The 16,978-nt window shown below is 43.0% G+C and overlaps 1 protein-coding gene across 1 annotated transcript in view; it reads right to left on the reverse strand.

Moving 5' to 3' along the window:
* XYLB (xylulokinase) overlaps positions 1-16,978 on the reverse strand; it is a 62,434-nt gene that overhangs the window by 43,387 nt on the left and 2,069 nt on the right. The window contains exons 2-14 of the mRNA XM_053466006.1: positions 16,182-16,264; positions 15,070-15,139; positions 14,038-14,118; positions 12,366-12,452; positions 12,147-12,275; positions 11,268-11,333; positions 10,928-11,000; positions 9,317-9,435; positions 7,124-7,205; positions 5,938-5,978; positions 5,287-5,402; positions 3,126-3,241; positions 2,159-2,232 (exon numbers count right to left, since the gene is read on the reverse strand). Coding sequence (XP_053321981.1) covers positions 2,159-2,232; positions 3,126-3,241; positions 5,287-5,402; positions 5,938-5,978; positions 7,124-7,205; positions 9,317-9,435; positions 10,928-11,000; positions 11,268-11,333; positions 12,147-12,275; positions 12,366-12,452; positions 14,038-14,118; positions 15,070-15,139; positions 16,182-16,264 — 1,137 coding nt within the window. The remainder of the gene's footprint in view (positions 1-2,158; positions 2,233-3,125; positions 3,242-5,286; positions 5,403-5,937; positions 5,979-7,123; positions 7,206-9,316; positions 9,436-10,927; positions 11,001-11,267; positions 11,334-12,146; positions 12,276-12,365; positions 12,453-14,037; positions 14,119-15,069; positions 15,140-16,181; positions 16,265-16,978) is intronic.

The following is a 16,978-nucleotide window of genomic DNA, read 5'->3' on the forward strand; positions in this document are numbered from 1 at the left end:
TTACATCTTTATATATATATATATAATACACACTATATCAATAGACACACTATATATATATATCTATATCTATATATATAATACACTATATAATATAAAATATATATATACACACATAAATATTAGAAGCAGTCATCTTTTCAGTAACATTTATCACAAGTGTTCTCTTTGTTGAATAGATCAGAACATATATGATGACAGATCCTCTATAAACAAATTGATAATATATATTAAAGTTTCATAGAAACAAATATTTTCCCCCATTTCCATAACCACCCAGTGCTGTAGACAGTAATAACCCCCAGCGCTGTAGACAGTAATAACCCCCAGCGCTGTATACAGTAATATAACCCCCAGGGCTGTATACAGTAATATAACCCCCAGCGCTGTATACAGTAATAACCCCCAGCGCTGTATACAGTAATAACCCCCAGGGCTGTATACAGTAATATAACCCCCAGCGCTGTATACAGTAATATAACCCCCAGCGCTGTATACAGTAATATAACCCCCAGCGCTGTATACAGTAATATAACCCCCCCAGCGCTGTATACAGTAATATAACCCCCAGCGCTGTATACAGTAATATAACCCCAGCGCTGTATACAGTAATATAACCCCCAGCACTGTACACAGTAATATAACCCCCAGCACTGTATACAGTAATATAACCCCCCAGCGCTGTATACAGTAATATAACCCCCAGCGCTGTATACAGTAATATAACCCCCAGCGCTGTATACAGTAATATAACCCCCGGCGCTGTATACAGTAATATAACCCCCGGCGCTGTATACAGTAATATAACCCCAGCGCTGTATACAGTAATATAACCCCCAGCACTGTACACAGTAATATAACCCCCAGCACTGTATACAGTAATATAACCCCCCAGCGCTGTATACAGTAATATAACCCCCAGCGCTGTATACAGTAATATAACCCCCAGCACTGTATACAGTAATATAACCCCCGGCGCTGTATGCAGTAATATAACCCCCAGCACTGTATACAGTAATATAACCCCCAGCGCTGTATACAGTAATATAACCCCCAGCGCTGTATACAGTAATATAACCCCCAGCGCTGTATACAGTAATATAACCCCCAGCGCTGTATACAGTAATATAACCCCCAGCGCTGTATACAGTAATATAACCCCCAGCGCTGTATACAGTAATATAACCCCCAGCGCTGTATACAGTAACCCCCCAGCACTGTATACAGTAATATAACCCCCAGCGCTGTATACAGTAATATAACCCCCCAGCGCTGTATACAGTAATATAACCCCCAGAGCTGTATACAGTAACCCCCCAGCACTGTATACAGTAATATACCCCCAGCGCTGTATACAGTAATATAACCCCCCAGCGCTGTATACAGTAATATAACCCCCCAGCACTGTATACAGTAATAACCCCCAGTGCTGTATACAGTAATATAACCCCCCCAGCGCTGTATACAATAATATAACCCCCAGCGCTGTATACAGTAATAACCCCCAGTGCTGTATACAGTAATATAACCCCCCCAGCGCTGTATACAGTAATATAACCCCCAGCGCTGTATACAGTAATAACCCCCAGTGCTGTATACAGTAATATAACCCCCCCAGCGCTGTATACAGTAATATAACCGCCAGCGCTGTATACAGTAATAACCCCCAGCGCTGTATACAGTAATATAACACCCAGCGCTGTATACAGTAATAACCCCCTCGCTGTATACAGTAATAACCCCCAGTGCTGTATACAGTAATAACCCCCAGTGCTGTATACAGTAATATAACCCCCCAGCGCTGTATACAGTAATATAACCCCCAGCGCTGTATACAGTAATAACCACCAGCGCTGTATACAGTAATAACCCCCAGTGCTGTATACAGTAATATAACCCCCCAGTGCTGTATACAGTAATATAACCCCCCAGTGCTGTATACAGTAATATAACCCCCCAGTGCTGTATACAGTAACCCCCCAGCACTGTATACAGTAATAACCCCCCCCCAGCACTGTATACAGTAATAATATTTTGTATGACTTAAACCTTTACATTAAGGGATAAACAATTGTTTTAAAAATGTTGACAACTTTTCAATTTAAATCTGATATTAGTAATAAAATAAACATCGATGTTTTTCTTTTAGGTAATTTACCTTTTGTTTGTTAGCATTAAACCGATGGATCCCTATAGCATGCGGGGTGATTTCCATCACATCAAAATAAAAACCTAAAACAAAGAAAGAAGAACGTGTAAGCGGCCTCTATACAGGAGGCCAGGCAAATAAAAGTGTAAGAGCCCTTTACGTATATGCGTCAATCTAAGCCGATATAAACTACATATACATTTTTTCTTTACTTGGCCGCAGGCTGCATAAATTTAGATGTACAAAATAAATAAAGATAATAAGACCGTAGGGGTTATGGGGGACAAAAGGAAGTTAAAGAAATAGTCAAAAAACATGAAAGGAATGTTTTTTTGGTTCGGGTGGAACAATAGCATGCTGGCTGGCCGTCGGCACAGGTGAATGCTGGCAGGGGTTAATCCTGCGGTGCTGCCTGCCGGGAGCGGGTGACCGCTGCTTCTTTAAACAAAATGAGAAAAGGGGGTTATAGAGTAAAGGAAAGCGATGTAAGAGAGAGTTATGGAAGAGAGATAAAGCCAGAGAAAGGGGGAAAGAGTGTTGTAAACTATATCAGAAAAAAAGGAAATGTTCAAGACAGGGAAAGAGGGAAGAAAAAGGGAAAGAGATAGAGGAAAGGAGAAAAAGCAGGAAGGAAGGAGAGGAAAGGGGGACTGAATGTTAAAGATAAGAAAAAGGGGAAATTTGGTTTGGTGAGAGGAAAGGTGCAAGGATTGAAGAACAATACGATGCGAGTCAGGGGAAAAGTCAGATGAAAGAAAAGGAGACTGTATAATGGAGGACGTATGAAGGCAGGGGCCGGAGGGCTGGATATTAGATACAGTATCCCAGCTTTACCTTACAGAACATGAAGAAATATATGTTCAGACATTAAAGATCTATACCCCTCTTGTGATTACTCTCTGAGAAAGTGCCCAGCGCCCTCCTTTCCCCGACGCCTCTCCCTCCCCGCGTCCATTCCCGATATTGATGCCCCCACCTATGTTGCCATTGTTCCCGGGCGAAGTTGATTGCAGCACTTTAGAAAACTCTTCCCAGGAGCCCGACGGACAGCAGTCTCTAATTTTCTCTCTCATCAGGGAGCCATTTTTGTAACTAAAAAGAAACCAAGACCAACAAGTCAACTCCGCGCACAATTCTCACCCTGGGTAATAAAAAGGGTGACCTCCATCTGCCTCCCCAACAAAACCAGCTTCCAAAATTACATCGGACGCGCGGGGAGCAATAAATCCCCGCGCCGGAGCTCCGATATTGTCACCGCTACACATGAAGGGCAGGACCGCGCATGATGATCCGCACAGTAATCGTCTGACATTGAAACGAAGACGTGGAAGAGTCACCCGGCCGTCAGGAAGCCAGTGTTCCCGGAATTTATGGCTTTATTTACAGGTTGCTGTAAATCTTATTAAGTGGTCCGAACGTTCCCGAAGCGGTAGGAAAACCCTGACATTTTTTAGAACTGCGTAAATATATTTCACTATCGTTTCTAAATCAATTTAAAGAAGGCGCCTTAAACTGCGGCCCCTGAAAGCGGACGGCGCGCCGGAATCTCAAAGTATCGATGATTCGCTTTACGAAAGGCGGTCAGAGAACTCCTGAAACCTGGAAAAGATGGCGGATATCTAGAACCGAGTTTGTCCTCCCACCGGTGAAAGGGTGAAGCCACGAAAAACGCCAAAGAGAACCTCAAAGAAAAAGCTTTATGAGACTGCTAGGTTCTAGATTGTTGCAGACGCTACTGTTTAAAAGTTTGGGGTCACTTAGAAATGTCCTTGTTTTTGAAAGAAAAGCAAATTTTGTCCATTAAAATAACATAAAATGGATCAGAAATCCAGCGCAGACGGGGTTAATGCTGTAAATGACTTGTAGCTGGAAACGGCTGATTTTTCATGGAATCTCTTAATAGGTTACAGAGGCCCTTTATCACTCCCATCACTCCTGTGTTCCAATGGCCCTTTATCACTCCCATCACCCCCGTGTTCCAATGGCCCTTTATCACTCCCATCACCCCCGTGTTCCAATGGTCCTTTATCACTCCCATCACTCCTGTGTTCCAATGGCCCTTTATCACTCCCATCACTCCTGTGTTCCAATGGCCCTTTATCACTCCCATCACTCCTGTGTTCCAATGGCCCTTTATCACTCCCATCACTCCTGTGTTCCAATGGCCCTTTATCACTCCCATCACTCCTGTGTTCCAATGGCCCTTTATCACTCCCATCACCCCCGTGTTCCAATGGCCCTTTATCACTCCCATCACCCCCGTGTTCCAATGGTCCTTTATCACTCCCATCACTCCTGTGTTCCAATGGCCCTTTATCACTCCCATCACTCCTGTGTTCCAATGGCCCTTTATCACTCCCATCACTCCTGTGTTCCAATGGCCCTTTATCACTCCCATCACTCCTGTGTTCCAATGGCCCTTTATCACTCCCATCACTCCTGTGTTCCAATGGCCCTTTATCACTCCCATCACCCCCGTGTTCCAATGGCCCTTTATCACTCCCATCACTCCTGTGCTCCAATGGCCCTTTATCATTCCCATCACTCCTGTGTTCCAATGGCCCTTTATCACTCCCATCACCCCCGTGTTCCAATGGCCCTTTATCACTCCCATCACTCCTGTGCTCCAATGGCCCTTTATCATTCCCATCACTCCTGTGTTCCAATGGCCCTTTATCACTCCCATCACCCCCGTGTTCCAATGGCACGTTGTGTTCGCTGATCCAAGTTTGAGTTTAAAAGTCTACTTGATGGTTAGGAAACCCTTTTGTAATTATGTTACAGCCAGAAATACCCCATTTTTCAGTGAAAACTGCTCAGTGACCCCAAACTATTGAACGGTAATGTTCGGTAGTTTGTACCAAATTTGCACCCAGGGTTTTAGTCGAATAGTCATTAGAATGAACCCTTCGTGATGTACTCAAAAGATCAGGAGCATTTTAAAAGTATTATAATTCTTAAAACAATTAACCCATTATATACCAGCAATGCTGCATGTTGACTTCCACATTGGCTTTGCCACCTTCATTTAAAGAGCCACCATGATGGTTTGGAGTAGACTTGGTGGTCCCTGGTCCCTGGTTAGTCTCCCAGGCCACTAAAACATGTAATGTAATCTTTTCTTTTTAACCCCTTACCACAGAAGCGCCATATAGTCCTGAGCCTGAACTGGATTGCAGAATATGTGACCCTCCAAGGCAGGAGCGGGATCTTGGATCCAGAGGAACAACGTATCGCTGGTGCCAAGACTGATCTAGAGAACCAGACAGGAGACATAAACCATTAACCCATACGCTTCCGAGACTGAAACGCGCGTGGTTAGCGTTCCGTCAGACCCCGGCAGGCGCTTATTTCCACAAGGATCTAAATCGTGGGGTCTTAGAAAGAGACAATTTAGAAATATCATGTTTCCTCCCGTCGTTTGCATAAAGGTCATCCCTACACTGAAAGTCTGTAATATACCGGTAATTATACGATATAATATAATAACAAGCCTCGTTATAACGGGGTGAATATAACCTCCGTGACCTCATCCACCAATTTTTACTTTTCTATTAAAATAAAAAACAGCTTATAGGACTGTCAAAAAATATTTAAAAATAATAGTGGGGAAAAAATTCTAACGGTATAAAAATTACAGTTTCAGCGGACGTTTTGGGGAAAAGGGTCAGTCTGATCTGCATAAAATATTTAACTACCTCAACTGAAGTGAATACACGGCACTTGTTGATTTCCCCCACAAAAGAATCCAAAAACCACAGGAACTGGAGAAATGATTATAAACTTACCGCAATGTCACCTTCCTCTAGTCTCATTCCGGCTAAAGACGCTTTAAAAAAAGAAATCCGTGACAATATTAAACATTAAAAGCTAAACTCCCGGCTTATTCAAATAATGCAAGCGCCTGCGATCTGATAGAACTGTTTGATACGATCAACAGGAGCGTTTTCTTATCATATAACAGTATTATGCAAAGGTTTGGATCACAACGTGCCATTGGAACACAGGAGTGATGGGAGTGATAAAGGGCCATTGGAACACAGGAGTGATGGGAGTGGGAAAGGACCTTTGGAACACAGGAGTGATGGGAGTGATAAAGGGCCATTGGAACACAGGAGTGATGGGAGTGATAAAGGGCCATTGGAACACAGGAGTGATGGGAGTGGGAAAGGACCTTTGGAACACAGGAGTGATGGGAGTGATAAAGGGCCTTCGGAACACAGGAGTGATGGGAGTGATAAAGGGCCTTTGGAACACAGGAGTGATGGGAGTGATAAAGGGCCACTGGAACACAGGAGTGATGGGAGTGATAAAGGGCCATTGGAACACAGGCGTGATGGGAGTGATAAAGGGCCACTGGAACACAGGAGTGATGGGAGTGATAAAGGGCCACTGGAACACAAGAGTGATGGGAGTGATAAAGGGTCATTGGAGCACAGGAGTGATGGGAGTGATAAAGGGCCATTGGAACACAGGAGTGATGGGAGTGATAAAGGGCCTCTGCACGTCTATGAAGAGATTCCATTAAAAATCAGCCGTTTCCGGCTACAATAGTCATTTACCAAATTAACCCCGTCAGCGCTGGATTTCTGATCCATTTCATGTTATTTTAATGGACAAATTTTGCTTTTCTTTCAAGCACAAGAAAACAGCTAAGTGACCCCAAACTTTTGAAAGATAGTGTGTGTCCCCCAAAAAATGTGGCCCATATGGTAACCCGGCAGTATCAAAGTATCAAAGTCTGTTGACGGGAAAACTGCAAAGTTGCCGCGTGTTCCACAAAAAAGTATACATTCGGGTTCAAATAAGGATGCACCGAAACGTAATAGAATTTAGAGAAATGAAAGAAAATCACACATAAGTGGGAAATATGTAAATAGCAATTAGCTGCAAAATATCCCATTACTGAAGCGAATTGCACTCTAATTGAGCTGCCTTTGGTAAGACGCCGCGTTTCGCGGCGCGTTCTCTCACCTGGATTGTCCCCGGTGAAGGCGACAACGCGGCAGTCATCGCGAAATCCGTAGCGCTGGATGTAGTACGAGGACACGGACCCCTAGGGATTACACGGAACATACGCACAGCTGCAGTGATTAAACCCGCAAGATTAGCGCAATAAAATCTTATCCACAATCCGACATACAACGGGTTTAACCGTTTCAGCGCCACCGCAGCTTCCTGGTAGTCACAAGGGCCGCGTTTGGACGTGTCGCCCTCTCCAGCTGCTCACCTGGCTGGCTCGCTTTTCTCTCTCGTTCATTTATTCCGCCCCTGAGCCGGAAGTTGGCGCCCGTTCCCGGCAGCTCCATAGGGATGACTTAGAAGGGAGGTGATCTCGGGACGGGGCGAGAGAATAATTGTACGGCCTCCAAAAAACAGGGGGGGGCAAGGTGCAGCTCCGCGGGGGACGGCAGCGAATAACCGCTAATATCCACCAAACGCTTACATCTTAGGGAAAACAAAAGCGCCGAGTGCATCGTGTCTCCGACGGTACGTTTAATAAAATGGAAACATCAGGGAGACCGGAGTATTTGACTGGTTACATTTATAACAGGGAGACAAATCACGCAGATCTGAAGACTGGAACAAACGCACCTTCTACATTACCCGGAAACAGATTAAGTCCTAAACATGGCCCCTGCCTCAACCCCCCCATTATGTCTTAAAAGGGGCAATTCAGCCATCGCGTGCACTTTAATGTACACGATAGCTGGATGTCATTGCCTTACAGGAGACGTGCTCCATCATCGCATTCTGCGTGCATGCGCATTGGGGGCTTCCATTGACTTTCCAGACAGGGATTGGCTGCTTCTGGCACACAGCGAGATAAAAACCAAAGAGCTGCAAAAAGGCATTAAAAGCAAGAAGCGTATACACAGCCATTCAAAAGTTTGGGGTCACTGAGCTGTTTTCATGGAAAACAAGGAAATTTCTGGCTGTAACATAATTACAAAAAGGGTTTTCTGACCATCAATTATCCTTTTATACTTAAACCTGGATCAGCGAACACAACGTGCCATTGGAACACAGGAGTGATGGGAGTGATAAAGGGCCATTGGAACACAGGAGTGATGGGAGTGATAAAGGGCCATTGGAAGACAGGAGTGATGAGAGTGATAAAGGGCCATTGGAACACAGGAGTGATGGGAGTGATAAAGGACCATTGGAACACAGGAGTGATGGGAGTGATAAAGGGCCATTGGAACACAGGAGTGATGGGAGTGATAAAGGGCCATTGGAACACAGGAGTGATGGGAGTGATAAAGGGCCATTGGAAGACAGGAGTGATGAGAGTGATAAAGGGCCATTGGAACACAGGAGTGATGGGAGTGATAAAGGGCCATTGGAACACAGTAGTGATGGGAGTGATAAAGGGCCATTGGAACACAGGAGTGATGGGAGTGATAAAGGGCCACTGGAAGACAGAAGTGATGGGAGTGAAAAAGGGCCATTGGAAGACAGGAGTGATGAGAGTGATAAAGGGCCATTGGAACACAGGAGTGATGGGAGTGATAAAGGGCCATTGGAACACAGGAGTGATGGGAGTGATAAAGGGCCATTGGAACACAGGAGTGATGGGAGTGATAAAGGGCCATTGGAAGACAGAAGTGATGGGAGTGAAAAAGGGCCATTGGAAGACAGGAGTGATGAGAGTGATAAAGGGCCATTGGAACACAGGAGTGATGGGAGTGATAAAGGGCCATTGGAACACAGGAGTGATGGGAGTGATAAAGGGCCATTGGAACACAGGAGTGATGGGAGTGATAAAGGGCCATTGGAACACAGGAGTGATGGGAGTGATAAAGGGTCTCTGTTCTTCTATGAAGAGATTCCATTAAAAATCAGCCGTTTTCAACTACAATAGTCATTTACAGCATTAACCCCGTCTGCGCTGGATTTCTGATCCATTTCATGTTATTTTAGTGGACAAAATCTGCTTTTCTTTCCAAAACGAGAATATTTCTAAGTGACCCCGAACTTTTCAATGGTGGTTTACATGAGCAACACTTAACCGAGATAGGAGGTAAGAGAGGACATGGGGGTGAAAACTCACGGCTGGGGATACCAGCTCGGCTTTATGAAGAGCGGCATTAAGTAATAAACACAAAGACGCACAAAACGATTCACGCAGCAGCAGCAGGTAATCTCCCCGTGTGGATGACGCACCAGTATGGAGCTCGCCGCCTGTACACAGCCGAGTCTCCCGTTTAGATCCGGTGCACACGCATTCAGGCACTCCTCCGACCACATCTTCTTATAAATGTCCAGTAAATTCATCCCCGAACCTAAGAATGTCATAAAGAAAAGAGAGAGAGCCCAGGTGAGCCAAAAAAGATAAAATCGCTGTATTAGCCTCTACCGCTTCTGCTGGGTGGCTGTTCTGTTTCTCTGCCACTTTCTCAGCAAAGTAAAACTTCTTTACATGAAATCCACGCCCCTGACCTTCTAGTTTTAGACGATGACCTCTCGCCCCAGCATTTCATCTGCTTAAAGTATTCCGCTTGCGATAACCTGAACGGTATATCAAAGCCACGACTGCACGCAAAAGGCCGATAAATTATCCGGTGAAGGAAGGATTCATCAGCGTAATTCATTTCGGTCAACATGACGAACGTCGCGGGACTCGGGGCGGAAAAGTGTGAAGTTAACAAAACGAGGCTGAATTACGGCCGATCCGTCAACTAAAACTGCTGAACAAAATAAAAAATACACAGAGAACTGCATTCCTCTTACTTTTATTTTTATTTCATTTTTTTTTTTTTTTTAAAAGAACCATTTGTGGTACTTTTTTAAAATCTGAACTTGGTGATGGCAGCGGGTTAAGTTTTGGGGTCGTGGGGTGAGTAGGTTTGGGGGTTAGGGTGTAGTGGGTCTGGGCCCTGCGGGGGCAGGGATGAGTGAGCCTGCGGGCTGGTTTCCATTAACCCTTTCACGCTCCCCGGGCCGGCCAACAGCTCCGTTGGCTGTGACAAAAGCCGTGCGTCTCATAGCAATTATTATTAATCACATTATTTGACCGACGCTCTTTATTGAGTCGCTATTTTAGCCACAAGCCAGTTTTTATGAAGCATTTATAGTCGTTTCATGGCTGAGCAGGCACTTCGTGGTACATGCCCCATGACCTGGGAACTCTCAGGGTTTTTGCCCCAATCTCAGGGTCTCGGGGCAGATTATCGGGGGTCATATATAAGACTCCCAGTCAGTGAGTTTGCTTGCAGTATGTTATGCTTGATATCCCTGCTTGAATGCAGTTGACCCAGTTAAGTGTATCTTTAAATAATGACAAGTCAAGGTGTCCACGAGGGCCGATATTAGAGCCATTTGGGTAACGCATCCGGCGAGTCAATACGTAGAATCTTCACTATGGGATATCAAAGGGTTAATATTTCAAGAGTCTCAGTCAGAGTCAAGAGCTCAGAGGTCTCTTGTTTAAATTCTACTAATGTGAATGCAGGTCCACTTAAATGCATCATATAAACTTCTCTAGGATCCATACTATCCATTTTTATTGGCATCTGTATGACCCAAAGTGAAATCTGTGAGAGCTCAAACTATTCCGCTCACCATAGTGTATATTTTAATGAATAAACTCAAAGTTCCTTGACGCATTTCAATAAATAGGGATTTTAGGGAGGTTTAGATGGAATGTAAGGGAGTTTTAATTTACTGAGAGGGTAGCAGGTAGGTGGGACAGCCTCCCAGCAGAAGTGGTAGAGGTTAACACAATAAAGGAATAAAGGAATTGAATTCAATAAATATTTGTACAGAATCTCCTACCGTCGCTGCAATCGATTGGCGCGTAGTCTCCAAGGAAGAGGGAAGCTCCGAAACTGCTGACCAAGGAAATCCTCTGGAAAATTAGGTAAGCCGATGTCATGCACTCATTTTACAAAATTATAACCAAAACATGCTCTTTTTAACCCTGTGAGTGCCAGCGCAGGAATCCACTTCTCACAAGGCCAAGGATTCCGTACATAACAAAAACTATATAAAAACTAACTGCGTGTCTTCAACATTCTACCGGCATTGAATAGATATTTAAATGTTCCAGATACCCCCCCCCCCTTTTACAGAAATGTGTTAATTATTAATGATAACCCCCCCGAATATCACCCACCTCGGTCTGGGCGTACGCCGCCGCGCTCTGCTTGTAAATCTTTGCTATTTGATTTCCTGTAAAACGCTGCAAAAAAATGAAAGAAGAAAAACACACGTATATATAATAAATCCAGCAGTATATATCAGCATGACTCCGTGTTTATCTGCAAGATCATCAACATTCTATAACGATAAATAATGACATTGTGATTGTGGCCCGGGCAATGTGGACGCCTAGTCTGCCCGTTCCTCCTGCTGTAAAGACTCAAACCTTAATCAGTCGTTGGTCTCGCCTTAGATTCAGGAGCCGTATGCCAATCCCATGCATGTTTAATCCCCTCACTGTATTACCCTCTACCACTTCTGCTCATACAGCGTGAGCCCAATTTAGCTAATGAGTCCTGAGCATCAGCGTAAAAGGTCCTTTATGCAGCTAAATTGTATCCAGAGTCATTGCACAAGGAAAGCCTTGCACCCCCCCCCCCCCCCCAGGCTGCTTTAATTTTACCACAGTGTAGTAACAAATCAAAAGAGGAAACGTCTTCATGTGTTTAGGAAAGCATTTCTTTTCTGTAATATGTAAAAATACACTATTGCACCAAATATTACTTTAAAAGTCATGAATTAATAAATTAGGAATAGTAAATTTACCTGGAATGGCATGAATGGAATGTTTAGAACTTAACATTCTATACAGTATTGGAAATGACCACTAGATGGCGATCTTTATCCATAGAAGCCCAGAGATTGTTGAAAATCATTTTAAAATGTTGTTTTTTTTTCTCCAACATTTCTTCTTATTTAAGAGAAAAAAATTCCAGACTTGTATTTCTCATTTTCCTGTCTTAACTTTCATTGTAACAATAAGATCTCAGCATTACAGGAAAGGTAAGCGCACCTCATATGCCCGCGACCCCGTAATATCGGCTAACGCCTGTGCCCCTCCTGCAGCTTGCTCTAGATGCCGGCATTCTGCTGCTGTGCTGGAATCCATCCATATGGGGCTTTCCGTAATAGAAAAACACGACTAGAAACAGGAAAAAAATATATAAAATAGACATATGTTATACAGCCAGAAAAATGCAGAAAAATATACCAAAACTCCCCAAAAACTTACGTCCAGCTGACTGTGCAGAGGGAGATGGGCTGATAGAGTCTGAAGGACCTTCTGGGCGCCTTGTTTCCAGTACACGCTGCCATGCTGCTGTAAACGGTATAAAGAGACAGGAGTGAATCCTGGATTTCAAGTGCTGACCTATAACCTTCCACGAGAATGCCCAAGAATACCTGAACTCCTGAACATGAGCACACGTGCGCAGCACTCAAGGGGTTAAACGCAATAGTGCTAACGCTAAGGCGCAGTAGAAACAACGAAGCGTCACATGTATCATTGCGCAGAGACCGTTCAAGTGAACAACAAACTCATTTAATGAAAAGTGGGAAAGTAAAACGCTGGGCGAAGAAGTCTCAGGAGGCTTTAATTACGGAGAGAAAGGATGGCCACGGCTTGCAGGCAGGTAAGCGGTGATATAAGAGAAGGTATAAGTGGTAATAAAGTAAATTTAAATCTTGTTTGGAGGATGGTAAAATAGGTTGGATAAAAGGTCCATGAAGTCCAACCTCGCTGTTAGTCCAAAAGATGTCAAAAACGCCATATTGAAGCGATTGCCAATTGTGCCTCAAAAACTGGCAACATTTCTTATTGACTCCAAAACGGACTCTGATTTCTCACTTGTAGGTACAAGAATAATATGTAACACTTTAAAGATTTGGAATCTCTTCATAAGCGTACAGTGGCCCTTTATCACTCCCATCACTCCTGTGTTCCAACGGCCCTTTATCACTCCCATCACTCCTGTGTTCCAACGGCCCTTTATCACTCCCATCACTCCTGTGTTCCAACAGCCCTTTATCACTCCCATCAGTCCTGTGTTGCAACGGCCCTTTATCACTCCCATCAGTCCTGTGTTCCAATGGCCCTTTATCACTCCCATCAGTCCTGTGTTGCAACGGCCCTTTATCACTCCCATCAGTCCTGTGTTCCAACGGCCCTTTATCACTCCCATCACTCCTGAGTTCCAATGGCCCTTTATCACTCCCATCACTCCTGAGTTCCAATGGCCCTTTATTACTCCCATCACTCCTGTGTTCCAATGGCCCTATATCACTCCCATCACTCCTGTGTTTTAATGGCCCTTTATCACTCCCATCACTCCTGTGTTCCAATGGCCCTATATCACTCCCATCACTCCTGTCTTTTAATGGCCCTTTATCACTCCCATCACTCCTGTCTTTTAATGGCACGTTGTGTTCGCATATCCAATTTTAAGTTTAAAAGGCTAATTGATCATTAGAAACAAAGTGGTTCAGAAGATGAAAAGTTTATGGTCACAAAAGTTATTCGAGGGCAGGGCTCTGTGGCAGGGGGTATCAAGAGTCAAGATGGGAGTTAAGATTATCGTAGTAGAAGCAGATACCATCAATATTTCTTAGATATAAGCATGAGGGACGGGTTAAGGGACTTAACTGAAGCAAGTGGGCAATTTGTGTGTGGATTCTGAAAAGATAAGAAATCATAAGTAATTGTATAAATCCTGCGAGGGTTGGTGTGATTCTGGTGGAGAAAAAGAATGATGGATCTGACCCCAGCTGACCTGGTACAGACATCAGCCATCTGCATGCTGTAAGAAGCGCAGCGTAAACTGTTAGCCTATCTAAGAGATGATAATAATAATAAATAATAATGATCTTAACACAAAATCACTAAAATAACAGAATGTTACACTCACCTGGCCAGTTCCTGACAAAGCTTTGACCTGAGAGAAGTTGAACCCCGATGACTTCATTCTCTCCAAGATTATATCAAGTGCCTGCAATGAAGGATTCAGAAAAATGAACCATCTCATGTTTCAACTTTGGCTACTTCCACATAAAACTACTGTGTCAGTTTCAAAAGGCTAATGCCAAGAACGAGCAGATAACAAAGCCCTCCGAGGAAGCGGAAAGAGGACCTCTCTCTAACGCACTACTGGCTACCATAACGCACAACAACCAGAGCTGCTCAGCAGACACGGACAATGACAGCCGTTGATTAGCCCAACACACCCCGATGCCATCAACCTAATAAACTGAAGCAAACTAATAATGCTAATAACAAAGGCACACAGAATACCTTACAGGTGAAGCACGATGTAGACTGATCAATCAAATGAAAACTCCTTCAAAAACAAAATAACGTTATGGAATTACACAGGTTACAGGTGTGTCCAGGTACTGGGACCCAGGTGACTGGAGTTTGGGTTGGCCCATGGCAAAGTATGAGGTGTTCTATCCCATTCCCTACATATAGTTTTCCAATATCAAGCTCCTAGAATGCTCAAGCTACGCCGAGGCTGGTCATTACGGGTAATAAATAGATTGATTGAAGAAACAATGTTACCGTAAAAAGACAATGTACACCACTCTAATCTGAATAAAGAGAATTATTGTTCTTATTTCTTGTTTTATAATACATCTGTAGCTCTGGAATCCTAGTTATTGTAATAATCTCTAAACCTCATCAGCCCCATGTTCAGTGGAATAAATTCGTCCACCAGTCAAGAAACTTCCAACTTTGGGCAAGGTCCGTAAATGAAAAGTAAACCCCGAAAGGACCAACCAAGCCAAAAGCATGTGAATCCAAGACATAATACATAGACAGGTATCTCAGCTCATTCCTGATCTCGAAAAAACATTTTAAAACACGACGAGAAAATATTAGATCTGTGGCATATATATAGACAATATTACCTATTTAAAAATATTAGCAGGGAATGTATTACCTTAATCCACATTAGCACCGGAGATGTTACCGTCAGCTTGTCGCTGTGAATGCGAACCCCACCTTGTGTCCTGGATAAAGGAACAGAAGTAACGTTTTACATCAGTAAATTGATGTTGGATAGAACTTTAACCCCTTAAGGACAATGGGCGGTCCCTAAACACATTAAAAACAATGCATTTTGAGCCTGTACATGTATGGGCTTTGTCATTAAGGGGTTAAGAAACAATGACGGGTTACAAAGAAACGTATGTGTCTGATACGGAACTGTCCACTTCTAGAGATTAATGCATATCAGACAACCAAGAATTTTATCTCACCGACTATATAAAAACTAAGCTCAGCGACCATATGTAGGAGAACGTAGTTGGCCCCATATAGTCCTTCCCATGAAGGATAGCAACGCTATTGAAACAGTTAAATAGTTGTTGCTGCCTTTTGGGTGCCTCGAGACGTCATCTGAATCAAATAAAAAAAAAAAATCCCAAAAAGGCTTAAGATATATCGTTTCTCTTAAGAACAGCGAGAGAGACCATACGTAAAATTAAAAACCCTTTTACCTTTTATTTCTAATTCCAAATATAAAAGTAGTAAATTCTTAAATGACGCAGGACAAGAATAGAAGAAAAAAAGAAAACAAAAAACCTCAATAGAGTAGTGGTCACTGACGCGTTCCGTCCGTATTGCTGGACTTAGTTATAATCACCCAAAAGTCTTATTTTTATATTTGGAATTACAAATAAAAGGTAAAATAGTTTTTAATTTTACATATGGTCTCTCTCTGTTCTTATGAGCAATAATCTATCTTAAGCCTGTTTGGGATTTTTTTCTTCTTTTTTTGTCCCATATAATCCTCAAATTAACTAAAAATCAAGCAAAGCTTGTCCTTCACGCAGGAGAAACCCATGAGGGTTAACCCTTCATACTGCATGCGATGTCATGGAGATGAATGTACATCTCCAACCTTCAATGGTTCCAAAATACTCCACTCTCCAAAGAACTTTAAATCAACTTTATGGAACAGAAATATATATTTTTTAATTAATAAGGAATTTTTCAGACTTCATAAAAACATCAGGCCGGTTTTGCCATTTGTTTAAATTCTTCACGTACCCAAATTCTGGGAGGTCTTTGTCAAACTGAACATTGTCCTCGTACACAACCCGCAGGTGTTCATTAACAGCAATGACCTTTAGCTGCAAAGAGACGCACAATTTTGTGATCACTATTAGGATTATAAATAGTAAGCATAACAAGAGAGGATTTGTCGTTCCATTTATGTTCAAAGGAGAAGGTCTCACGGAAAAAAACATTTGTATTTGAGCATAAAATAAAGTGCTGTAAACAATGATGCGTATTAACTTTGAGGAAGACTTGGTTTTATCTCATTTTGCCCCAATAAACTCCCTTTATCCGCAGACCTGGAGCCGCCGTTGCTGTCAGTCATGTGATATTTTGGGTGACTTTCCCGGCTCAAACACCACACTGAGCTGATGCTTTATGGCAATAATAATGAAGTCCGTTCCTCCATAGCCTTTCGTTTATCAGAGAGTCCGGCTGGATGATTAAGACTGAGGCATTCTATTGTTTCCCACAGGCAGTATGATAAGGAGTCACGGTGTTTAGTAGATCGGGGATCAGATAACAGAACGAGAACTCATACACACGGCTGATATGCAGCTGCCTGAAAACATTATATTATTGGCCGAAAAACTACAACTGTTTATTTGTTTTAAAAAGAGAAAATATTACAACACTTTTGAAAACGTATTTTTAAAAACAGGAGGAAGTTACTATTACTGGTTGGACGCATTAGAAAGGTAATTACACCAAACAATGGGTAAATGGTATTGTCACGGCCTTAAGAGTTTCTTTACTACAATATGTGCTCAGAATCTACGTATAAATCC

Source organism: Spea bombifrons, chromosome 5 (genome assembly GCF_027358695.1).
Source record: "Spea bombifrons isolate aSpeBom1 chromosome 5, aSpeBom1.2.pri, whole genome shotgun sequence".
NCBI classification, from domain to species: Eukaryota; Metazoa; Chordata; class Amphibia; order Anura; family Pelobatidae; genus Spea; species Spea bombifrons.